This window comes from Cyprinus carpio, chromosome A1 (genome assembly GCF_018340385.1).
Source record: "Cyprinus carpio isolate SPL01 chromosome A1, ASM1834038v1, whole genome shotgun sequence".
In the NCBI taxonomy this organism is placed as follows: Eukaryota; Metazoa; Chordata; class Actinopteri; order Cypriniformes; family Cyprinidae; genus Cyprinus; species Cyprinus carpio.
This window is the reverse complement of record NC_056572.1, coordinates 31,842,450-31,870,292: the sequence shown is the minus strand read 5'-3', so window position 1 is coordinate 31,870,292 and position 27,843 is coordinate 31,842,450. Positions and strand designations below refer to the sequence as shown.

At 33.8% G+C, this 27,843-nt stretch overlaps 1 protein-coding gene across 1 annotated transcript; it reads left to right on the top strand.

The window, feature by feature from the left end:
- The first annotated feature begins 10,324 nt into the window (after nucleotides 1–10,324).
- Nucleotides 10,325–26,042, top strand: si:dkey-121b10.7 (heparan sulfate glucosamine 3-O-sulfotransferase 6). Its single transcript, XM_019111609.2, has 2 exons — nucleotides 10,325–11,102; nucleotides 24,834–26,042. The coding sequence occupies exons 1-2, from the start codon at nucleotides 10,624–10,626 to the stop codon at nucleotides 25,450–25,452; spliced, it is 1,098 nt and encodes a 365-aa protein (XP_018967154.2). The 5' UTR covers nucleotides 10,325–10,623; the 3' UTR covers nucleotides 25,453–26,042.
- Nucleotides 26,043–27,843: the final 1,801 nt, after the last annotated feature.

The window sequence follows — 27,843 nt, the reverse complement described above, 5'->3', positions numbered from 1 at the left end:
AACTTTCATTTTGTTGCCCAGAGTGGAAAATTACAGTACTTAATTTTTAAACTTCAGTCTGAAAATAGCCAGTATCAGTAAACAAAATAAATAAGTAAAAAGTAGTTGTGTTTTTTGTTTTTGTTTTTTTTTATACAAAGTTTTAATTTCTTTTTAAATAATTTTGATGGATTAGAGAAACAGGTCTACTCAGTATAAGGCATAATAAAATTGAAAATAGACCAGTTCCACATATAATGGAATAAATAGGCATAATGAGTCTAAATTAAGTAATCATTTATGTGTAGTGGCAAAACTTGTGTTGGACCAATTAAATTTCTGTTGTGTGACTGGGTTGAGATTCTGTTCCTGTCATTATGATTCAAATTTCAAATCAGCACTCTGGACAACTTCTTGGAGGGAAAAAAAAAACACTCCTGATCTGTAAACTCTAAATGTATTCATAAAAACCTCTTTATTTTGAATTGTGAAACACAAGATTGCGCAATTTTCATTGATTCACGTCATGAATCAGATGATAGTTGAGCTTGACACACGTGACAATCCTTGAACCATTTTGTATTTTTACATTCTAGTGGATGTTTGAAGTCAGTTCCTCTTTCATACATGCAGGTATAGCAGCACAGTAACTGGGGATGTAGTTTAAAATGTATTGTTTCATACTTTGAAACCTAAGAAGTGTCTTGAAAATTAGATTTAAATACTTTAAGGTTTACTCAAGTTTAGAGTTCCCCCGGGAAAGTCTACGTTCAAACTTTAGTTTGTCAGGGGAACGCAATAGCATTGCAATGTAATTTTGCTCCTATCTCATATTTTATGCTATAAGACAAATACAGAGTTCTGGCATGAAACTCTAGATGGTGCATTCCGATAGGTCTAACTCAATCTGTCTTAATGACATCATTATCACATGGCACAGCTGATTGGTTCTCTCCTGTATCGGTAGCCAATGAGCTCACTGCTCAGCATTCAAATATATGACTAGGGCTTACCGTAGCAGTTGCAGCTTGCTTCAGAAACCCTCCATCTTCCCCAGCTCCACCTGTATAGATCTGCTACGAGGTGATTCATGTATGCTATATGGGGGTTATTTCATGTATGTTATATTTGCAGCAGCAATATTTCTTACATGATCACAGCAGCATGTTGTGGATGTATTGGCAGTAGCAAGTCTCTGTACTTGCTCTGCCACAGCAGCAGCAGCGTAGCAGGTCTATTCCGCCAAGACCAAATACATTACCACCGTCATGTACATTACCATGCCAATTCCTCAGAGAGTTGTCATGACAGAACTTCTGTTTGCTTTTTGCCATTTCATTTGATAAATCGCTATGGCAACACCGTTTGAGATATTTAAAAATCTTTCACAATTTAGATTCCTCAGTGTTTTTGCATCATGTAGACCAAGTTTGGTGTAAATTGTATGACAACAATTGGGGGAGTATAAAGAAAAAAAAAGTTTAAAGTTTGAGGCATTGCCATCAGTATTTCAGATATCAAGAATCGCTTCACAGTTTTACATCTGCCATGTTTTGACATTATTATGATGAACTTTGAAGCATTTCAGGTAAAAATAAGAGGCTGATTTTAAAGCATTTTGAAAATGACACACTTCCTGCTGCCAGTTGGTGGCACTAACTTATGCATAATAGTCACATCTATGTGATCAGCCTCCTTCAACAAACAAACTGCTGATGTTTGATCAAAATCCAATGTTCCTTTTTCTCTTTTTGCCATAAATTTGTCACCTCGCCACAGCCAAACTGTCTGAGATATCAAAAATCCCTTCGCAATTTAGCAACCTCACTGTTTTAAGATCGTCTTGAGTTTGGTGGCGATTAGATGAAAACCCTGTGAGTATATCAAATTCCAGAGCATGTTGGTTTTTTTTTTTTTTGTTTTTTTTTTAAGAGCACAATACACAACAGCTGACTTCCTGTTGGGTGGAGCACTGACTGTCATCACAAAAATGGTTTGAGCTGATAAGATCTATATATTTATATGTATTGTGTGCCAAATTTCAAGAGTTTTTGATCATGTTAAGGGCCCCAAAACCTTGTAAAGAAATATTCACAGTCGCCCTTAGAAAAACATCAGGTCCCTGCGCCCTTTATGGGCCCTAATTACGATAAGAGTGTGTTGCCTATTACTAAATTCTGAGAAAAGTATTTTTCTAGGATGGACAAGCATGTGGATCCTGCTTGGCAAAACCACTGTTGCTGTGTAGCATTTTCTTGTTGTTTGTCTGTGTAATTTGTGTTGTAAAACAGCATTTCAGTAATGCCACCTGCTTATTTTTAAGAGAGGTTCATGCATGCCCAACTTACTGCCTGTGCCCAATGGCAAGTCTTGGCTTTTTCCAATAAAGCTGAAATTGGTCAGAAGAGGGCAGGCTTGGCTTCTCTGTAATATGTAATAATACTACTGGCAGATTAACTGAAACCTGAACAATACAGCTTGTCACATTAGAATAAAAGCAGACATAAACACCTGTAATAATCACAATACAAGAAAACTTACCACAAGCTCACTTTCAAGTGACATTCACACATATCACGCTTCAGTGAGATGTAAAATGATCTTAGAATAATTTGATGTGCACGTGATCAGTTGTGCATTGTTATTCAAAGGCTAAAAAATGTGCCAAGGGAACCTTGTGACATTCTTTTCATTGTGACATTTGGTCTATGTAGGTGTTTTATTTATTGAATCACTGTGCCTCAGGTGTAAAAAGTACTCTGTCAACACCATGGTGATAGTTAGCTTTTATGCCACCTCTGTTCATTCAGACGTCTGTAAAAAAGCACCTTTCATAGAATTACACCAAACTTAAAACTTGTTTAAAAACATTTGTTATCTTTGAAATTCAGTTTCTGCCAGAGAAATTACACACTTCACCTTTAAGGGTTCAAGGTGCCTTGGATGATGTGCTGCCCCGACATGCCCATTGAAAACCCCTTTGAGTCTGTCGCCTTTATGCCGCCTTTACTTTTCTCTCCTTCTCCTCTCCTTCTTGACTGATACACCCATCCACTGTAATGCAATTCATGTCTTCCCTATACTTAAGGCTAACCACAGCCCTTCCATACCATGCAGTGTACAGGGACTGGCTTTGCCGCCATAGACTTCAGCTTTCATGTGCAAACAGTGTACTGAGGTCCAAGAAAGGCACGCTCAGAGGCACAGTGTTTTTCAGGCAATGTTTTCACTTGTGTGTGAATGCTAGACAGTTTAAACATTTTTCCACCTTCAAAGCGTTCGACTACAACAACTAGCTGTTGTGGATGAGCCACAGCTGGCATCCTTAAGATGCCATGATATCCAGGTGTTGTGCAGAATAGGTATTTATCTCTTCAAGCTCCTCTGCATTGTGAGGCAGATGATTTTGGAAAGTTCTGCACATGTGCTGTTGTTTTTCAACCATTAGCGTGATGTGATTTGCCCTCATTCACCCTTTACAGATTGAGCATGCAGATTAAATTGTGTGTGAGTGTCAGTATAAATGTGTATGTGAGTGCAAGCATGTGCATGTGTGTTTGTGTGTAAATGCGGGCATGCAACATTGAAGAAACACCTCCCCAGCTGTGAAAACAAATGCCACATCTGGCTGAAGGTGATTAAGGACATTTGCAAAAAACATGTAACACTTTACTATAAGGTTCCGTTTTTATAACCTTATAGATAATGCAGACAAGACAAAAAATAAATATTTAGTTTTAAAGTTTTAAATTGTGTTAATGTTGTTTACAGTTCATTTTTAACATGTGCATATTTTAATGTAACAGTTTCATTTAAAATGTAATATTATATGAACAAACACAAATTAACAAACAGCAGACCCATTAAACAACCTATTAAATTCTCTCATTGATAGCTAAGAGAATTACCTATACCTATAAATGTCATTTGCGCACACATGAAAAAAATACTATAGTAATTCATAGTAAATAATATAGTGTTTTTGAACCATACTATAATAAAGTAGTTGAATTAATTTGTTGTGGTAATTCTGTAGTTTCTGTAGTAATATAAACAAATTACTTTACCAAATACTACACTAAGTTTTATATAGGGTATATTATACTACAATACACTACAGTTTACTGTAGTAAAAACTACAAAAAGTATATTACATTATTCATTACAGTTTATCAGTTCAATATAGTTAATACTATACTATGATGTAGCATTCATTAACAAAGTGTTGTAAATACTATATAATATTTACAGTATAATACACTACTATGGTATGGTTCAAAAACACTATAGTATTTACTATAAAGTACTATAATATTTTGTTTTTGACATTTGTGTTTCTCTTTTCAGTTGCATTCCTTTTACTTTCACTTCTTCGGACAACTGCGTTAGTCTATTAATATGTTTGTTTAGCCTACATTACGCTATGTTAGTGTAATGTTGTCGATCTCTCGTTCTATGCCCCATCTGTTGTCTTTATGTGCAATTCCTTGTCCAATCGCAGACTACGAAATAAGAGAGGCAGCCTATTATTACATAGTAATGCTGATTATGTAAATGTAGCCTGTGTATTTGTCGAATCGACCATCTCTGCAAGTGTTCCAGGATTTTTCTGGACTGCGTGTTCACGTTTCAGTAAGTATTAGGCTATACAGTGTATAAGGATGCATAAAGACTAGCATGCAGCATGAAATTGATTGAATCCTATTTTACTGAATCCGATGTTTGTGTGGGCTACTGTATGTTTAGCCTGTGCAAGTTGTTTGGCCAGTATTTCAGATTATTTTTCCGCATTGTTCATATGAAGCTATAGAATGTCAACAATAATGATATAGACTACATTTTTGATAGTTAGTTACGTCAAAGCAGTAAATACGTCAAGGCAGCAGACACACCCAAACACTAATCCTATACCTATAGGGCTTTAGCCTGTCTTTGTTATGGTATATTGTAAGCTATACTCTGTAAATAATTTGTAAAATAAACTATAGCCTAATGCACTTGTCACTAAGTGATATTTAGATAACCACATTAGAGAATACATTTATTTAGCTACACCATTATCTTGGGTGAGTTTTTGCATCCCAGACCCTAAGTGCATCTTTATTGTGTGTACTATTTTACACCGCTTACCACGAAGATGCACAAGGGGTCAAAATATTAACAAATTGAAGTTTATAGAGTGTGTACTCTATATGTGCTACATACACTTGCATTTCCTCTTGCACCTTTAGCCAGCTTGGAAACGTGTAATGATGTTGACTTCTTATATGTCTAAAGTTCTGTACTGAAGGGTTGCATAACAGCTAAAGTGAAACCTGGTTCAGCAACAGCACTTTGTAGGGCTACTTTAAGTATTTGCTTTTTGTCTTTAAGTTACCCAACAATTTAGTATTTGCTATGATGTTACTAAGGGACTGGAGATTTTCTGAAATTACTATATTCCTCCATCACCAGTTTGCCCAAGAGGAAAGCTCTTAACCTCGGGTTGCTTCAGCAAACACTGCTCCTAAAGTTAGTGAGCGGTGCAGAAGGTATATGCTCAGAATATGCTAAATGACAGGTAACCAGGTGTGCTATCCCATCCATAATACTATGTTCCTTTCAAACAAATGCTCACAAATGCAGCCAATTAGTAGCAAAATACGTCGTCTTCAAGAAATTCAACCAACCGAAAGCAGAATTTAGTTTTAACTAAGTGCAACTCAGATGCACCACAAGTTCACTTAAGTTCAGAGTGAAAGAACTGGTTTGGTAGCTGTTGATCATATTCTGACAAGCGTGATGATATGTGATACCAAGATCTTTTATTGCTTTAAGATATATCAAATATGTGACCCTGGACCACAAAACAAGTCGTAAGGGTCAATTTAAAACAAACAAACAAAAAAATGGATTTATACATCATCTGAAAGCTGAATAAATAATCTTTCTATTGATGTATGGTTTGTTAGGATAGGACTATTTTTAGAATATTTGGCTGAGATACAACTATTTGAAAATCTAGAATCTGAGGGTGCAAAAAAAAAAAAAAAAAATACTGAAAAAAAAATCACCTTTAAATTTGTCCAAATTAAGTTCTTAGCAATGCATATTACTAATTAAAAAAAAGTTTTGATATATTTATGGTAGGACATTTACAAAATATCTTCATGTAACATGATCTTTTCTTAATATCCTAATGATTTTTGGCATAAAAGAAAAATGTATAATTTTAACCCATACAATGTATTTTTGGCTATTGCTACAAATATACCTGTTATGACTGCTTTTGTGCTCCAGGGTCACATATAATATAGTTTTAGACTGTGTGTAGCCTGACGTGACACAGAGTTGTGTAATAAAAGCTCTTTGAAATAATTATATGGTTTGTTTTGCAATCTTGTCTTTCTACATTCTTAGAAAAGCCCATAAAGAGCACAATGTATGTGCTAACATGTAGGAATTTTCCGTATTGATTTTTTTCACAGTTATTTAATCGTATTTTGAATTGTGCATTATTTGAATTATGCATGTGTTATGTTTTAGGATTAAAGGAGATATCTGTAAACTTAATGTCTTGGCAGATTTTTTTTCTTTCTGTAGTGACAGGTCTGATATTTTTTTTCTGTCAGCAAGGGTATGCTTGATTTCATTTTATGTGACATTTGTACCACAAAATAATGATATAATGTTGGCTTAAACCATAGACGCTGAGTGAACAGGTTCACTCATCAGTCATGATTATGATATGTGTTTGTGGGTGGCAGCTCGCTGGTGGTCCTCCTCAAATATGTAGCCAGGATCACTTCCAAATTATCCTTTAGAACTGGCAATTTTTATTTCAGTTGCACACGATTATTTCACACAGATGACAAACAATATATTTGGCCTCTTATTTGGCATGTATATAGTAACCTAAGCTGACAAAACTTTATGGTATCTTGGGTGGTGTTATAGGCAGTCAACATGTTTAATGTCTGGTTGCTTGAAAAAGTAATAGAACTAAACCCTCTTCTTAAAAATATGTTCAATAAATGTTTTTTTGAGGTTATGCTATTAGTGTTACTTTGGAAATGTAATAGGATTGCAAGTTACCCTATTTAAAATGTATTAAATAATGTAACTATTTCAATTACTTTATTAAAGTAATTTAACTGGTTACATTTGATTACTTTTTGATTAAAGTTTCTAAATTTAGAATGTTTTTAACTGTTAATCATTTAAAGCAGGCAGGATTAACCTTACAGCAATACTCAACATTGATTTCTCCCAAACTTTCAAAAATCCTTCATCACTTGAATAAAGATTATAAAAATCGAATTTAAAGCACAGCCACCACAAAATCAGACTTTAGGACCTATTTTTACTTTGAGATCGTTCTGAAGTTAAATAAAGGTTTAAAATCATAACAATTAATAGTTTAATAGCTATGATACTGTTTTTAAAATCAAATATTTGCATAGACAGGAAACAATGGCATCTAACAATGCTTTGGAAAAAACAGTTAATCTTAAAACCTAAAGCATATACATAAACCTGTTGATGTTTTATACATACACAGAAAATAAATTTTCTTATTATCGAATAAGTGTGTCCTACTCTGTGTCCTAAACTCCTGAAACATTTGAGTCTTTTAGACCAGTAAATGAAATTAATGAAAAGTCAATTAAATGTGTGTGGGTGTGGTGTGTGTGTGTGTGTGTGGTGTGTGTTGCATGGGTGGGTGGTGAAAAAAGTAACCCCCTTCATAAACATTAACAATGTCATAAGTATCTGTAATTTAATTACACATTTTATTCTCAGTAACTTTAACTAATTACAATTACATTTATTTTGTAATTGTAATTAGTTACATAGTAATTAAATTACATAATTTTCTCCATTCTGTCACCAGTGGAGTTTTGGCTCCTTGCCGCTGTCGCCTCTGGCTTGTTTAGTTGGGGACACTTAATTTACAGCAATATTGTCGACTTGATTGCACAGATACTATTTAAATTAAAATATTCAATGATGAACTGCCTTTAATTGAAAATTGAGTGTTTACTATTGTCCTTTTGCATTATTGACACACTTTTTTCCTATTTAATACTGTAAAGCTGCTTTGACACAATCTGTATTGTTAAGAGCGCTATATAAATAAAGGTGACTTGACTAATTCAATTACAGAAATCTGTTACATGTAACTAGTTACTCCCCAACACTGGATGTCATAGAAGAACCATTCTGGGTTCTCCAAAGAACCTTACAATGTTTTAGAACATTTAAAGCATATTTTAAGCATAATAATCCAGCATTGTCTAAAAAGCCCAGTTTTGCTGTATTCTTAATGATCTTATTTTATGACAAATTCATGAGTGTGACATGGGGGTCTTGTGGAGAGAGTGTTTGGACATAGTCAGGCAATGTTGTTTTTAGACTTGCTGCAGGCTCCGTAGAGTCTGGACCATAATGACACCTGTCCTGCAGCGTTAACAAGAGTACAGATTGTCAAGAAAGAGGCCAAAAACATATTTTTCTGACAAGTGAAATCTTTTGCCCCTAAACCAATATTTGAGCTCAGAATATGTTACCTGTCAGTCTCATTATCAGGAAGCATGGTATCTCTTTTCATTGTTATGCTGACAACACACAGTTGTAGGTAGCCATGTCTCCTTATTATCCTGTGCAACTTGACTCACTTGCAAATTGCATACAAGACATAAAGGACTGGATGTCACAATTTTTTTACAACTCAGCCAAAATAAAACTGAAGTACTGATTATTGGAACCAAAGTGCAGAGAGAAAAATTGACCCCTGAATTAAATATACTAGGACTGAATCCAAGCCCAGCGGCTAAATATTTACGAATTGTCTTTGATTTAGAATTTAAGTTTAAAGCTCATGTACAGAATATTACCAAAACTGCATTTTATCATCTGAAAAACATTGCAAAAATAAGACCATTTCTCTCTCTGAGCAATACAGAAAAATTAATGCATTTATCACTAGCAGGCTTGACTACTGTAATGTCCTCCTTTCAGGTCTACCAAGGAATACAATTAATCAACTATAACTAATAAAAAATACTGCTGCTAGAATATTGACACAAGACTAAAAAGAGAGATCACATTAAACCTGTATTAAAGTCATTACACTGGTTACCTGTTATAGCTTTCGTACTGATTTTAAAATCTTTTATTAGTTTACAAGGCATTGCATGGACTTGCTCTAGATTATCTTTCAGAAATGCTTATAGTATGCTGTACTTTTGTGGATATATATTATATATTATTATATATTATATATACATATAATTTTTTAAGAGCTCATCTCTGCTGTGTATTATATGTTCAAAGAAGGTTCTGTTAAGCTTATTTAGAAATTGAGTTCAAGTAAAATGTTTTCTTATATTGTGTATTACTAGGTAAAATATAAATATTTAATACAACGATGGCCAAAATTATTAGAACGCTAGTATTTTCACCAGTTAAAAATGGTTTCAAGTCAGTTATTTTTTGCTGTAGTGTGCCAGTAGGAAATTTATTTTTCCATTAATTTTAATAATCTAGTGAGATTTTAGCACAAGGAGTCTGAAGAATCTCATCATCATCATGCAGTCTGTCTGGAATGACATGAAGAAACAGAACAAACTGAGACAGACTCAATCCAGATTGAATTTAGTTAATAGAAGTTAATTGATAAAGAAAATCTATTTATGATATTATTTTTGACAGCATCCTCATTTCACAGCATTTAGTGCCTAAAACTTTTAACAGTACTGTAGCATTGCAGGTAGGTTTTTTCTTCATTTTGTTCTTGTTTTTGTCAAATAGCAATTATTTTATGACACCTATACGGCTTAAAAAATATGAAATAATTATGTTATTCTGTATATTTTTGCTTTTACACTACTGCTTGATTTGACAATCATGCCAATAAAGTACTTTGAAATTGGTGTGGAAGTGTACAGTGTGTTTGTGCAAACTGAGGTGATGGTGATTTGCTTAGTCTTAAGTCTGCAGAGATCAGATCAAGAAACAGACTGTCTCCACTGAGTGTGTGGCCTCCAGAACAGGTGTTGCTCACTGGCTGACCTCTTCATCTGTGTGTTAAAGATACTGACAGAGGGCTGCCTCAAGCAGCAGCCTATGAAGGAAAGTACATGCCATAAAAATACCTAAGATAACATTTCACTATCTCTATCATGCAGTTAGGGCTCTGAACTTTGACTTGTTCTTTTCTTATCCAGAAAAAATAAACTCTCTAGCTCTCATCCATTTAACAGTAGTTAATGGATTTGTAACTGCTTAGGTAGGAAAGTCATAAAAGTAATTTGAGCAAAAGGGGTGGGACTCGGAAAGCAGGGCGTGGTTACGCACCCAAAACGGGTGCGAGATTAATGGGTAACCCTGGTCACCCAAAGCTGCACAACTGCGGGACCTCAAGCCAAAGAGGTCCCATCAGTCCAACAAAAAAGAACATAAAGTTATCATTCGTAATGTTACTTCTCTGGAAAAGAAATCATCGCGCAAATATGGCGTGCATTTGATTTAGTGACTCTGAGGCGCAAAAAAAGAGTAAATCTCACTAAATGTTTAGTCTTGCAACAAAACCCCGTTATTTTACATTTAATACGGCATGATTCCTCCGTTTAACGTTTTGTTCCTTGCGACGCAAAGACACTCATGGGATGTTGGACAACGAGTTGCGACTTCGGACACCTGAAAGCGCACTCCAAGGTGTCCGTGCTCTTTACCATGATCCTCATATTCACATATTTGTTCTACAGTCTCACCGGATACTGCGATTCCATGCCGAGTCCACTGTACGTCCATCAAAATTTCAGAAGCAAACTTTTCCTAAAGGAAGGGAAGAAACTCGCGCACTGGAACGGCTCCATCGTTCGCGAACTCCCCGAGCAGGATGCGACAGACGTGGAAGATGAGAAGCGGCAGCGAGGTTTAGCTTATGACACGTACAACAATCTCTCCGTGTCAAACAACTTTGGGACCAAAGAGTTTCCTAAGGCGATTATTATCGGCGTGAAAAAGGGAGGAACGCGCGCGCTTCTGGAGTTCCTGCGCGTTCATCCAGACGTGAGAGCCGTGGGCGCGGAGCCGCACTTCTTTGACAGGTTCTATGAGAAGGGGCTCCAGTGGTACAGGTAGGGCGCCTGTTATTAGCTAGTTGTGAATAATAGTATTTTTTATCAATTTACCATAGGGTTAAGGATTATCAAAACACTTAAACGTAGCTATCAAAATTAAGCACGTATACTTCATTACAGCACAGCCATGAATGACAGGCTACCTTAAATCATGCTGCTGTTTGGATGGACAGTTAAGGCACACTTAATCTATATATGAATTTCTGTGCAATTTGTACCAGAACAGTTATTTTAAAGAAATATAGCACAAGAAAACGTTTGCAGATATGTTGTATCTAATGCAATGACTTTTTCACACACACACACACACACACACACACACACACACACACACACACCCATAATATATATATTATATATATATATATATATATATATATATATATATATATATATATATTAGGGCTGTCAAATGATTAATTCACGATTAATCACATCCAAAATAAAAGTTTTGTTTACATAATATATGTATGTGTACAGGGTAAATTTATTATGTATATATAAATACACACACATAAATTATCTATTTACATGTATATACATTTATATATTTATATTCTTATATTTTATATTATATATAAATATATTTAATATATAAACATAACATTTCTTCTTAAATATATACATGCATATGTGTGTATTTATATATACATAATAAATATACAACAGTATACACACATATATTATGTAAACAAAACTTTTATTTTGGATGTGATTAATCGTGATTAATCATTTGACAGCCCTAATATATATATATATATATATATATATATATATATATATATATATATATATATATATATATATATATATATATATATATATATATAAATTTACATTTATTAAAGTAAATTAATAAATATATATGTACTGTATATACACACACACACACACACACATATATGTATATGTATATTTACAGTAAATTATAAAAAATAGATATTTGTCTCTGGCCAACCACGTAGCAGCCACTCAGAACACCCTAGTAACTGCATAGCAATGTGCTAACAGCCACTCCTTAGCAACCAATGCCCTTGATAGTATAGACCTTAGGTAGCCCCTTTTTAGCACTGGGCTCCTTGTCTTCTGTCTTCTGGTTTGTATGTCCAGGTCATACAATTTTTTAAATGATTCGCTCATTTTAAAGTGCCCCTATTATGCCATTTTTTTATGGTTCCTAATATTGTTTTGGGAGTCTCCTACAATAGGATTACATGTATGCAAGGTCAAAAAATGCTTTCATTTTCTCAAAATATGCATTTAATATCACTTCCTTTTCCAGCGATTCTCAAACGATTCGTTCAAAGCAGTTCTAAGATTCAGTCTCTCTAAAAACCTCCTTTCCGTGAGCCTGCTCTGCTCTGATTGGTCCGATGGCCTAGTCTGTTGTGATTGGTCTACGGCATACAGCGGTGCCTTAAACGATACGCCTATTTCAATAGTTCTGTATTTTGAACGCTCTATAGAAAATATAAACATCTATTATTTATCATACATACAGGTTGTGCTTCATTGGAGCAGCTGGTCCAAATAAACAGGATACCAATCCATCTTTCAACAGCAAGCGTTTTGTGAATCCCTTGTTGAAACCCCCGAGATCAGAGAAGCAGTCGTCAGTAGAATGACGTGTTTGTGGGCAGGGTCAAGTTGTTCGCAGCCGTCCAATGTATAACATAGGCGTGCATTATGCAAATGTGTTACTCCGTGACGTGTAGCCATCACAGAAGTGGGATTCGCATTACTAACGACTCGTCTAGGCTGTACAGAGTCAATTCTTTATTTAGGGAGACAATACCTTTATTTACCGTGCACTTTCAGCATTACAGTTTTGCAGATCGTTTACATTCACATACAGCTACATTACACACTGCATGAAAGCCAATATTGGAAATGGCATAATAGGGGCACTTTCAGTTTCAATGCAGCTTCTATGGGCTCTACGCGATCCCAGCCGAGGAATAAGGGTCTTATTTAGCGGTCATTTTCTTTAAAAATTTTACCTTTATTTACTTTTTAACCACAAATGCTCTTCTTGCACTAGCTCAACCTCACGCATTGCATAATCACGCACGCGTGATGTAGGCGGAAGTACCGACCCAGTGTTTACAAACTGAACATGCAGAGAAAGTCAAATGCCCTTTATTAAAAAAGGCAAAACAACATTGTTAGAGGAGAAAATGAGATGGAGTTTTTCGCCCTACCCTAACTTTTTGAACTGAAGTACACAGATGAAGAACTAACCACGCATGACCTTTCCAACGTGATTATGTAATGAGCGATACGCACCGAGCATTTGTGGTTTAAATGTTTTGTTATTTTTTTTATTTGTTTTGTTCAACCCACTGATCCCCATTATGGAGAAAAATCCTGCATGTTTCCCTCAAAACCTTTCTTTTTCGCCTAAAGAAAGAAAGACATGAACATCTTGAATGACATGGGGGTGAGTAAATTATCAGGAATTTTTTTTATTCTGGAAGTTAACTAATCCTTTAAAATCTTCCCGGTCTGACATACATCATGATAATTTTCGTACATCCATTTCACCAGCTAATTACTCTTCAACAGCAATTCTATGGAGTTACCGCTACTAGATTATAAAGATGGCTATGCACTTGTTTCTCTAATGCATTAAGGTCTGTAATTCTCATTTTTTTAAGAAAAAAGACAGGTTTAATTCATTTTTACAAACAGATCACAAATAATAGCGTTATCTCTCTATGTAATCACTCCCTATGATTTTGATTCTTAGAGACTGCAATTTTCTTTATCCAAGTTTCCCACTTAAAATCTTAAGAGTAGTAATTAAGTAAGCCAGCAAATGTTTTATCTCACAGTAGACCAATTTAATAACAGACATTGTAATATAGAGCTCCTGAAATGCATGCATCTGAGGCACATAAAGTTTATGCAGCTTTCATCATAAAGTCTTCCAGCAAAGAATATTGGTTTAATTAACTACTCAAAGGAGTTACACACTGAGATTTCTTCATTCATCAATTGTTTTGGACCTCTTTCAAAATTGAATGTTTAGACTGTATCAAGGAGTTTGCATTTGTCTGCATAATTGGCAATTGATTTTTTCTCTCTCTTTAAATGTCACTTGGTTCATTAATATTACCTGTCAATAACCCAAACGCACCCAGTTTAGGGCCGTGTCTCATTGGCAGGACATTCAGCCCTCTGCCAATAAAATAACTGTGGATTGACCATCAATGCTTCTGTCTCTCGCTTCTGTCCGTCTCTCATCTCCATGTCAGGGAATTAGACATCAGACAAATGGGAATGACTAAATTTGGCTGGGAAATTAATTAGTTCACCCAAAAATGAACATTTTGTCATCATTTACTCCCCCTTTTGTTGTTCCAAACCTATATGACTCTTTTCTACAATAGAAGAATGTTGGTAACCAAACTGATTTGGGTCCCATTGACTTTCATTGTATGGGCAAAAATACTATAGATGTCAATGGGACACAAAACCATAAAATTACTAAAATATTTCAAAATATCTACTTTAATTATCTAAATAAAATGATGACATGATTTTAATTTTTCCGATATGAGGGTAAGTAATGACAGTTTTAGTTTTTTGGGTGGACTGTCCCTTTAAAAAAATCTCTCAAAAAAAACACCACACCCCAAAAAAAATCATTTAAAAATCATTTACTTTTGTCACAACATGTCACAACAAAAAAAAAAGATTTTTTATTATTTTGGGTAGGACTTTAATAATCATGGTCCTGTTTCCTTTCTTTGCAAGAAGTGACTTTGAGGTTTAGTTTGATGATTTGTCTCTGTTTCTCGCGCACGCACGCACGCACGCACACACACACACTTGTTCCAGCATGTGGTGACAGCCTTATGTAAACAAACTGTCCATGTATGGGGTTTTTGTAAAGTATAATTCAATATCAGCCTTGTCAACACCACGGGTCTTCTGTGTGTGCAGATGTGTAATGACAGCTGAGCTTTTGTGAATGCCAGCTGGAAGCTGTACATGGAAGAGCTATGTCACATGGCCACTGTGTGTATATGTGAGAGAGAAAGAGAGAGCGTGAGTGAATGAGTTTAGAGAGAAAGACATACAAGCTTTATAAGTGACCAGGTGCTCATATAATTTACTCGTTAAAAGGTTTATGGAACTCATGACTGTTGCCCTTGTCAGATATTTTACATTATACAAATAACTGATACATTATAGCCTGCAAATACTGTTTATATTATATATTAGATTAGATTAGATTAGATTCAACTTTATTGTCACTGTGCAGAGTACAAGTACAGAGCCAATGTGAGCCATATGTGTGTTTATTTTTTTATTTATTTTATTAAAAAAAAATTAGTACATTGCATCATATTTTGAAAAATACCAATATTACAAAAATATTTTATTATGATAATTATGAATTAATTTCAGGATGCACTGCAATTTAATAAAGAATTGTAATTAAGTTCTATATTTTATCTAAAATTCTAAACTGAAGATCTTAAAAATCTGATCTTCTCATGAACTGATAATATGTTCTGATTAACATGTCCATGCATTACATGTTCTTTAATTCTGTTCATTAATACATAATAATTGTTCTTCCCCCTATCAATGCAGTTACCTGACTCTGGTTGCACATTTTCATGACTCCATAAATCACTGTCCAGAATAAAAGTCACCTCCCAATCAATGATGTGTGCAGACGTGCTGCTTATCGATTCCTCCTTAACCAGCTTTATTGCACTTAGGCATAGAGATGGTTAATTAACCTGTGCATATTCAATCTTGTTGACAAAGTGCTGCTGCCTTTTTCAGCTCCTGACATTCTTTATGACGCTCCAAGGCACTTAGCAATAAAGGTTTATGTTTTAAGAGGTGTGTTTTAAGATAATGCTTGCTTTTTGTGATAGGTTTTTTTCCTTGCTGTCTTGAGTGTTGTGTAACACAGAAAGCTCTTAGAAATGAGGAGGAGAGATATTTATTTGAATAACCACAGTGGATCATATTGTTATATTGTAGTTAATAAGATATTGTGCTTATTTTATTTAATTGGATTATATTTCAAATGACTTATAGAAATATATATATATAAAATCTTTAATATGTATGTAATATATATTATAGAAGATATATTGGAAAAATTACATTGTATATAGATAGGCTACAGAGAGATAGATAGATAGATAGATTGATAGATAGATTGTCAACATCCCAACGCTGAATGGCCAGATGAGACGCAAACTACGTTTTCTTGACTGGATAACCAATCTCACTAGTAAAGTTTTGATGGATGAAGACTGCAATCAAAGTAAAGACGATTGCGGTGGTGTACAGGAGTCATACAGTAAGCATGTGCGAGTCTGTTATAATAATGTGTTATAATGCGTGTCCCTGATGTTAATGAGTATATTTACATTTTGCTTTACACATTCAATTTAGATTTTAAAGCCATACATTTCATGATGTCAGAGTGCTGATTTGACAGGTTTGATTTCCCATATAACCTGGGTCTCTAACATTAAACTAACAAACAAATGATCAATCCATATCCTAATGATCATACCTAAAAATAACAATCATTAAAAAACCCTCAGGAAGCAACCCAAAAGGAGGTTTTCACAGCGATTCCATAAAATAACCTTATTTGGTTTCCCAAAGAACCTTTCAGAGAACAGTTCTTCAAAGAACCATTATTTGAACATTTCAATATTCTGTAGAACCTTTTTCCACCATAAAGAACCTTTAGTGGAATGTAAAGGTTCCATTGATGTTAAAGGTTCTTCGTGGAACCATTGATGCCAATTTAATTTTAAGAGCGTAGCTTTGCTTTGCTTGTGATTTTTTTTTATGATGTGGTTAGCTGGATAATCATTTCCTCTGAGGTATTCAGTGGGATAGGTTACAGTCAAGGCCAAGAGAAAGAAAGCTTCGGCTTGTCCCAAGTTGTTCACCAACCCACAATGGCATTGATAGTTTCTTAACAACTTGTTTTTGATGCATGGCTTCTCAGCAGAAATGTCTTTTACTGCTGAAGTACAGGCCTGCTTTAGAGTAAATCACACTCTATTTCTTTTGAATACTGCCCTTCCAACAAGAAAAGTATGATTAATCAGGCAAAAAACTGAGTGTTTGAAGACAATAATTATACTAGAACATCCCAATTCTGCAACTGCAGTCGTTCTTCTGCGACTGACTGTTAAAGCTGCACATACAGTTGGCCGTTAACAAAGCCAGGGATGTGGTTTCCTCTAGGCCGGTCTTAAAGGTTCATTATGCTGCTACACACTCCATATTGAGTCACTTAAAATTCTGTGTGGTGCATATTTGAACAGATTTCCATTGTACGATCTGTTTTTACTTTTATATTCCTTCATGTATGCATTGTAACGTCTATTGGAGCTATAGATATTATCTGCTCACACATACATTTACATCTGTTTTATAAATCTAATTCTGTAAGCATCACTTCAGTCAGCAGTTACACATTTGTCACAGAAACAGTACTCTAAACACACCATCATAGCATATAGTTCATTGAATATAAACTGTGCCAGGTCTTTTTATTCAGGGTCCTCCTGCCAAATTTGTACCATAAATTTATGCCAGGTTGAACTTTAACAAAAACCCTAAAACTGAACTTTTCCAAAAAATGTTAAAAAACCCTAAACCCAAAATCAATAAAGGTTAACTGTAATTAAAACAACAACCACAACTGTTATTTACTTTTAATGCAAAATTTGATGCAACCAAGTGTCACAGTGGAATGCTTAATGTTAATTTTCATTGATTTTATTGACTGATTCTTTGTCAAATTAGAAAAATGCAATTTTTCCATAATCTATAGCTAGTTTTGCTGCCCCCCAGTTACAATAGATCATCCAGCATTATGAACACCTGTTACCAAAGCATCCAGTCTAACCAGCAGCGATCTGAAGAAACGCTCTTCCTTGTTGTTTCCTGTGACTGATCCTTAACACATTAACAAACACGCTATCTAAAATCCACTCATAATATAAAAATAAAATCCACAAAAACATATAAAAACAAGCAGGAAGAAAAGGAAGCACATCCTGTCAGAGCTTCAAAACACTAATCAGGAGGATTTAGGTACAGTAGATATGCAGTGAGCTCAGTGATATGATGCTTTTTTAAAAATATAAAATTTTTGTTTGTATGCACATGGCCAGATGAAAAAAAAGAATACTGATTTATACATAAATAATAAAAATATAAAAATGAATGTAAAATTTAAATTATATAAAATTATACATACATACATACATACATACATACATACATATATAAAAAAATTAATAATTAACAAAATGTAAAAAGTATTTGTCCATTTAAAATATACAATATAATATTAATTACACACACAACACAATGAACTAAAACTATCAATAAAAACTATATACTGTATCAGTAATACTCAAATAATAGAAAACAAAAAATAAAATTCAATAAAAAAAAAAAAACAAAATAGATGTCATGTCAATAAATGCAAATAAAATACAAATAAATCTAAATAAAATGTGTATCAGTAATACTCAAATAATACTGTTTAATACATTAATATTGTTAACTAAAATATTATTAATTGGTAATTTGGTGTGTTTGTATATATAAATATATTAATAAAATAAATATATTTAATTAATTTAAATAATTATCTAATTGTCTGAGGTGTTTGGTGTATGTATGCATACATACACCAAATACATGGTATTTTAGATGTTTTAGGCATTTAGATGTTGACCAGCTAATTAGGGTGAATTGATCTCGTTTTCAGATGGAATTCAGAGGGAGGTAAAAGTGTGTTGAAATCTGAAAGAAGTTATTGTGTGCTCATCTTTTCCTGCTCGCCCCTCCACAGATAAACACACACAAACACGCAAACACAAGCTCACAGCAGCAATACTGATTTTCCCACATGATAGTAAGGGCAGAAGGGCAATTAGTACCCCCCCCCCTTCACTCACACACAAACACACACACACGTCTGTAATCCCTGATTTGACACTGGTCTGTTTCCTGTTAATGCGGAACCTCCCTCTCCCTTTCAAGGATGTGAGCATTTAAATCTTGGTTTCCCCTTTGACCTGTGGCTTTCCTGCTATACCACACATGTAGAGCTGATGTTTCACTGTCCACTGAATGTTTCTAAAATTAAAATTTATTTTGCTGATGCTGCTCTTTCAGAGCTTAATTAAGACCTCAATCTTTACTCATTTAACTGCTACCTTTGCTTGAGATGTTTCTTCATTTGTTTGAAGAAAATCTCAGATCATTTGGTCTTGAAGAGAAATTACTAAGTTCATGTTAAAATCTTTGTCATTTGTGACAAAGAAACTGCAGATGAGGTCTTACTAGGATCTGTTTTCAGGATGTGTAGGAGAAACAATTGAGATGTTCAAGAATTCTCCTCTGTGATTTTTCTTTCCTAAGGGCGTGTCTTGTCCCTTGCTTTCTGTCCTTTTGCATGTTTGAGCATTTTTATGCTGCTTTACTTGTTATTTCCAGCTGACATTTAATTGCTTCCCACAGTTTCTAGAAGCTCCCATTTGCTCCATAATGACAAGCCTGTGTTCTCGCTGTGTTTTCAATCAGAAGGCCCTGCTGTCCTCACTATGGTGTTAATGTAACTAAGTGCTGTGTCTGAGTACAGCCTGTTTTTAGGCTTTTTGGTGGAATTCAAACAAGAGAAAAAAACCTTAAATTTATAAACTCATTCAAATTGAATCATATATATATATAATAGAAATTTTTTTTTAAAACAGGAGACCATAGTCACACTGCAGTACTTAATTTTAAACATTTCTGTCTAGTTTTAAATTATTTTTAGTGACTTGAAATTAATGTTAACAATTCATAAAAAATTGTTGTTGAACTAAAACTAAAATTATCTGAAAAAAAAAATATTACCTGACATTTGAAATATATTTTGATGTTTACCTAATCATAAAAAATAAATAATAATATCTTAAATCTTATATATAAAATAAAAAATATAACCTGAAATCAAACCAATCAAAACATTAAACCCTATGAAAAAAATACTAGCATAAGTATTAAATAAAACTGAAATATCCTCATATTTAAATAATTCTTATTTTTATATACTGTAGGTAAGATATTCAAAATAAATGACTTTGTTTTTCTTTTCTGAATTTTTATCCACAGAATTTTTCACCATAAATCTTATATTCCTAAAAACATCAAAATTTATTAAAGAATTAAATGTATAAAAAGAAAAACAAAAGAGACCTCATTAAAATTAAACTAAAATAACGTCATTTTTTAACATGTTACATTTCAGAGACCTCTAGCTTCTACTAAAATATCCGTACCCACTCAGGCCCATGGTGAGCTCTTAATGGGAAGGAACTTCCTCCCTGAGACTCATTGCTGCCAGATGTGGCAGAGATCAGGACGGGAACATCCCGGGTCACTGCTGCCAGACACAGGGGGCTGTTCTGTCTGGATGTTTTCCTCTGATAATGGGAGAAAGGTTATATCCTGTGGTTCATTCAAATGAGGGAGAGAAGATCCCACCCAGTTCTGATGTGTATTATGCAAACAGCTACGAGGGAGAGCCTGTGTATGTGTGTAATAAGGCATGACTTAACGCACTGTGTTTGCTGTCTCTTTTTCTAGTTAAACATGTTTTGGTTCAAAAATGTATTTGAATATTTTGAAAAGTAACTCCTAGCACACCGCAGAAACCTAAACCAAACAGTGGTGGTCAGTTTGTATAACTGTGTGATGTCCAGAAAGAAACCATGTTATTTTGTTAATAAATTTCAGGAATATTTTGAGTCTTCATGACCAATCAAATTCTTAGCATATAACTGATGCGGATTGCTCATAAGAATGACAATAAAGTAATAAATACATTTAAAACAAATAATTAAATAAATTACAAATAAATAAGCGAATAAACTCCCTTCTTGCTGATGTTTCTTTAACAATCTATCTATTTATAAATAAATAAATAAAATTTCAATAAACACAATGTAAAATTACAAATAAATATATACTATATATCTACAGTATCTATTTTGAAAAGTATCTGGATTGCTCATAGCAACATACATACAGACATACATACATACATACATAAAATAAAAAAAAAAAAATAAAAAAATGAAAAAAATAAAATTATTATATAATGAAATATTAAAAAATAAATTATTAAATTAAAATAAATAAATATATGTAAAAGTATAAATAAATAAATTAAATTAATTTAAAATACAATTAAAAATATTGTTTGTCTATCTATCTATCTATCTATCTATCTATCTATCTATCTTAAATGTCCTACTGTATATGGATATGTATTTCACCAGAAGCAAAATATAAAATGCACCAGAAAAATTGATTTTCTAAATTTCTTTTGTTTTTGCTCATCAGGTGTATTTTGTTTTAATGATGTTTTTATATTTTAGGACAGCACTAAAAACACAGTTAAAGTGTATTCTTCTTAACATTTTGAATGCATTTTAAAACATAAATTATATTTAATACTAACTGAATGCCAAAGGGATGGAGTTGTTGATATTTTTCGAGGCCATTGTTTTGCAGCAGGCCACCCGCAGCTGTGCCTTCTGTACCAGTAAACAGCAATAAATTGTTGCCAGGTTCTGCTCTGATAAACTCATACATACTCCAGGCTCACATTCCCAGTCCAGATGCTAACCACTAACGCTACGCTAGGTGTGATCAAAACAACCAGCGTGGATGCTAGCCTATCAACCGCACAGGTAACAGCAGCTGCCGTGAACCACCAGATAAAGAACAAAACACACAAGCGCACAGCTGGCAAGACTGATCAAAGGTTGCCAGTGGTTGCTAGTCAGCTGCGTTTGCGAACCTGGACTAAATGAGGGCTTTATCTTGCGATGCTTCTTTGGATTTGGAGATCAAACGGTGGGACCCAGGCGTGTGAATTAAAAAAACCCAAAACTTTCTCTCATAACAACACCCTCCCCCCAAAAACAAAACAAGCTCCACAACGTAAACATGATGTCAGCAGACGTGGCTGCGACCATTATGGCTTCCATTAGCTTGATTACTCTGAATTAAACATGCACTTAGCGGTGTGTAAATAGCCAAACAGCACTTGCACTTTAAAGGCAAGGTGAGAATGACAACATTGACATTAACCATGACATGTTTTCCAAATTAAAAGGTTTGCATGTAATGCTTCAAGATCACATCCCTAAAAGCAGACACTGGGAACATGCATTATGTAAACACAATCAAAACACTGGCTTCAGAAGTTGTATAGCCAGTTTTTTAAGGCTTTGTGTCCTTCTTAAAGCTAAACAGACACAATCATCAAAAATTCTCTTCAAATAATAACATACAAAATGAAGCAATATCAAGGTGGATAAATAGTGATAAAATATCATGGTTTATGGTAAACTGTTCCTTTAAGAGCAAAATAGCAAAAACAGCAAATCAAATTTCCCATTTATACTCCTTAACAAACCCAACAAATCAGTCAGCATGATTCCTCTGATTCTTGTCTCAGTGGTAAAGCTCTCACAGAGCAATATGATTTGGATTAGAGTTGAATATTAGCGTCATGGTAATGAGATGATGGCCAGCCTCAGAGAAAGAGACAGAGAGAGCGACCGCTTTCCAAACCCTATCCCAGACCAGTGTAGAGTTAATCTACTGCATATGTTCTCTATGGAAATAATGAGAGTTAGTATAGAGACTTTTCCACTTGATGCTGGAGCTATTGGACATTCATAAAACTTATAACCAATATGATAACCAACAGAACCTTAACCTTAATATATTTATTGATTATATTTATTTATTTCCCCTGCATATTGTCACTCAAAAAACAAAAATCAAAACTTTAAAATCAAAAATCATTCAATGAATCATAAAACAAAACAGAAAAAATTAACAAAAACATAAATCAAAATACAATGAATCCTATAAGAACACTGTTAGAATGACCTTAATTATAATTCAAGTTATGAAAGAAAAATATAGCTGTGTATGAGGTTTTTTCTTTTTTTTTTTTTATCACACCAGCAATAGTGCTTTCCTGAATATCATAACATTCCATCACAAAATCTCTACAAAACTAACCAACAGACATCACAAAGAAAAAACCCATGTGCAAATTAGGATAATATTCCATTACTGAATCTCACAAAACTGACCTAAAATCAGCACAAAGGAGCCTTGAAGAAATCGAGAGACTCCTGACTGATGTTTTGGGGACAAAACCCATCAGGAAATGACTGCTAAGAACTGTTATGGTTTCGTGTTCTTTATAGCAGCTCACCAACTCCCTTCTCACTGACGTTTGCTTCACAGGGCTGGTTTTTAATAAAGTCAGCTTTTATGTTTATTAAACAACACTTTACACTTTGCATTACTTAGGATAGAGTGAGTAATTCAACACTGACCTAATCAGAGAAATGCTAGTTTTATATTTGATAATAAAAAGAACATCTTTCATCATATTGAACTGAATTGCAAAATGTGTGTGAAAGCTTTGTCCGCTGGCGAGAGCTGAAATGGTGGCAATTATCATGTCTCCAGAGTCAATCTTAAAAAAGGTTTTTCATTTTGCATTATTGCTTAAAATTACAGTTTAATATTTAGCTTGGACATCACAGGTGCAGCCACAGAAAACCTGTCCCAAAACCTGCCTACATACACTAAATGACATTTTAGGTGCAGTCCAAACCATTCATTGTATCCTTAAAGGCACAGTTCACCAAAAATGAAAGTTAAGTCTTTTTTATGTTCATGCTCATGTTGTTCCAAACATGCAAGACTTTTTCAAAAGATCTTTTTGTGTGTTACACGAAATAAAGTCTTGTATTAGATCAGACTTGGCTTTTTTGGAAAGGCAGGATTTAAAGAGAGAGGAACTAAAAAAAGGAGTGTTTCAGGCAAAGATACTGCCGCAATGTACAGTGTGAGAAAAATAATATGTTTTTGAATATTAAATCATATAAATGTCTTGTAACAGACCCCAAAAATAAAATTTTGAACTTGTGAATTAGCATAATATGGAAACCTTAATATTTACTTGTGAATTAGCATAATATGGAAACCTTAATATTTAATGGATACTGAAAATGTATCAGGATTTCCCATACACAAATGTAATATATATATGTACATATATATACATTTCTATGAAATATGTAATGTGAATTAAAACATATATGAAACCTATTGGAACTATTTCACATATTAACATATATCTAGCTCGAATATGTATGTTTATGTATGTGTAGTACATTTTTGGGCATAAACTGTACATCATGTACATGTATATCTAACCCAACAATAAACAATAAATATATAAATAAAAAATAAAAAACATATAATTAAAAAAACTATTAAAAAAAAAATAAAAACAAACATATTTATTTATATATATGTTATTTTAATAAATTAGCATAAACAAAATACACATTGCTACATTTATATTGACATATAGTTGCTACATGATACCAAAAATCCTAATATAGATCTTATTAACCTATGTACATATACAAATTTTGCTTTGGGAATTTTTTATATTTTATAATATTCGTCTACCCAGAGACTGAAAATATTTGAAAATTGTATTTGCCAATATCACTTGATATAGGGCAATATATTTCAGAAACTACATTTCTGTAGGAGTAGAAACCATGTGTGATCTCAGAACTGACTTCTATTACGACTAACTTTCAGTTTCTCCTTCTGTAGGAATCTAATGCCGCGTACTTTAGACGGCCAGATCACCATGGAGAAAACACCCAGCTACTTCATCACCCATGAAGCACCTCCCCGCGTCTTCTCCATGAGCCGCAGCACCAAACTCATTGTGGTGGTCCGTGACCCCGTGACCCGGGCCGTGTCAGACTACACTCAGACTCTGACCAAAAGCCCCGGCCTGCCATCCTTCCAGAATCTGGTCTTCAAGAACTCCACCACGGGTCTGATCGACACCTCCTGGAGCGCCGTGAGGATCGGCATCTACTCCAAACACCTGGAGAACTGGCTCAGGTATTTCCCGCTCGCGCAGTTTCTTTTCGTGAGCGGCGAGAAGCTGGTGACGGACCCCGCGGGGGAAATGGGCCGGGTGCAGGATTTCCTGGGACTCAAACGAGTGGTGACCAATAAGCACTTCTACTTTAACCAGACTAAAGGCTTCCCCTGCCTCAAAAAGCCAGAAGGAAGCAACAGACCGCGATGCCTGGGGAAATCTAAAGGCCGACCACATCCACACATACCAGCAGAAGTGCTGCACAGACTCAGGGATTTCTACAGGCCTTTCAACATGAAGTTCTACCAGATGACTGGTCAGGACTTTGGCTGGGACTGAACATTTGCAGGACCCTTTGTGATAATGCACAAAGCAATTAAACTGTCTATTTATGACTGATTGGTGTTGGTTTTCAGTATCTTCACCCTGAGTACTCTCAGAAATTGCTAGTAAATTTCACAATTAATTAAAAAAAAAAAAAAAAAAAAAAAAAAAAATGCAAGTGCAAGTGCAAACAAAGAGATTGCTGTCCACACACTGAATGAATGTAATCCAGACTGGAAAAGGTCTAGCAAAAATATATCTTATTACATAAACATCATAGTGTACAGTGTAAATGAATTAACAACTAAACCAGCACAAGCAAACATTTCAGCACATTGCTTTTTTTAGTGCTCACATAACAACAACCATTCGCCCTTTTTCTGGATTACTAATTAGAGATAATTAGCTGGGTTAGCAGGTGGACGTCAAAGAAAATGTGGCAATTAAACTAAACCAACATATATACAAGAACAACAAAATAGTATACATTTTATAAATATGCAAATCATACAAACAGTGTTTTTAAACCAAATTTTAATAATAAAAAAGATCAAAAATATACAAATAATACAAATAATACAAAAATGCAGTCAACACACCCTTCCCCCCTTCAAAAAAAAAAAAAAGATTAACTTTCATCATGCATTTTATTTTTTTATTTTATTTTTTTTATTATTTATTTTGCACTGTGGTTTATATGATAAAATATATTTTTATTCTCCAGTCTAGATTTAATTCAGTGTTTGTTTGTTTTTTTGGTTTTACGCACCTGAATCAACTAAATTTTTCTCAGCTGGAGCATAACAATCTCTTCTAGTACAAAGAAACACAAGTAACACATTAAATTTAAAATTAGAAAGTAGAAAGTCGTGTAAAAAGTACTCTTTTGTCTTTGTATTATTTATTTGTATATTTTATTTCATACTCCTCCTCATCATATGCATTTTTAAAATTCATTTTACAGTATATATGTGCCTTTTAAAATGCATTTTACAGTATACATTTGGTTTGCAAATGATTCAACTGAGAATTATCTCAAACAGACTGAACAGAATAACGGCTCTGTGATGTCTGCTGCTTAAATGGTCTCTTATTTCAGATGCCCATAATCATACAGCTCAAACACATTTGTTCTTCGTGATTTATTGCTGCCAAAAAGAGCAAAAACTTGGATGTTCTCATTCAACCACTCTTATGTAATAAACATGAGACATGTGAGGAAAGGAAAGAAAGAGAGCAATAGACATATAACCTTTATTTATTTCATGTGTTTTATAACATTAAAAAGAAAAAACTGCTTCAGCAATAAAACAAAAAATTTTTATAAAATATAACATAAAAATGGTTTTAGCTATTTAATGTAGACTCTATGGCTTAGATTTTGGACCATGCATTTCATATGCCATACATTTTTTTAATAACAGATGATTATTCATTCAATTCTCTAAACGTGTTTCCATAGTGAAATAGAGCTATGTAACCCTTTAAAAAGTTTCTTTTATTTGCTCAAAATAATTATTAGAGATGTTATACAGGGATGAATACTGGACTATGCATTATATCTGCTGACTGAAAACAAAGTTTTGCTTCTGCTGTAAATTGCTATTATTTATATTTATGAATGTAAAGATTGTTTCATCTATCAGTGTCCAAATATATATTGAAATCAGGTAGCAGCTTTTTTTTTCTTCATACATTATAATAAATAAACTTGATAGGAACAGTGTACACATACATTTCTGTGAGGATTACTATCGTAAATAAACTTGATAGGAACAGTGTACACATACATTTCTGTCAGGATTACTATTGTATAGCGTACAGTTTGGTTTGCCTGTATGGTTCTGTTCTGGGCAAAAACAGAACAGAACAAAGCAGATATCATTTATGCATTTAATGATATTTAAGTGTAACACATTATTCAAGATAAAAGGAGTCTGATTCAACAAGGAATATCAGAAAGTCTGGAAAAGTCCACATTCCTGACTGTGGCGAAAGGAGGAGCTGGGGATGGAGGAGGGTGATTTGCTCCTGAGCAAGCGAAAAAGCTGCTGAATAATACTGAATAGCGCTTATATAGAACGCCGTGATATGTGTTGTATTCCTATAGCTGAGACTCACCTGGCCTGCCAGAACTAACACTATACACTTCATTTTTTGTCTATTTTACTCTTTTCTTTGACCAAATGTAAGTTTTCCAGTGTATAGAGATACATAATAAGTAGAAAAAACATTGAATTTCCCCAGAAGAGCATATACTGTATATATAATGAATAGTAAACAAAAATTTTCAAGAAGAGCAAAGCTTTGACTAGAATTTTTTACACATTAAATAAATAAAAAAAAAAAAAAAAATATATATATATATATATATATATATATATATATATATATATATATATATTT

Excerpts from the sequence above, each read along its gene's own strand:
- si:dkey-121b10.7 (XM_019111609.2), top strand. The coding sequence starts at position 10,624 with ATGGGATGTTGGACAACGAGTTGCGACTTCGGACACCTGAAAGCGCAC. Across the intron at positions 11,103-24,833 it reads AAGGGGCTCCAGTGGTACAG|GAATCTAATGCCGCGTACTT; the intron begins GTAGGGCGCCTG and ends CTCCTTCTGTAG.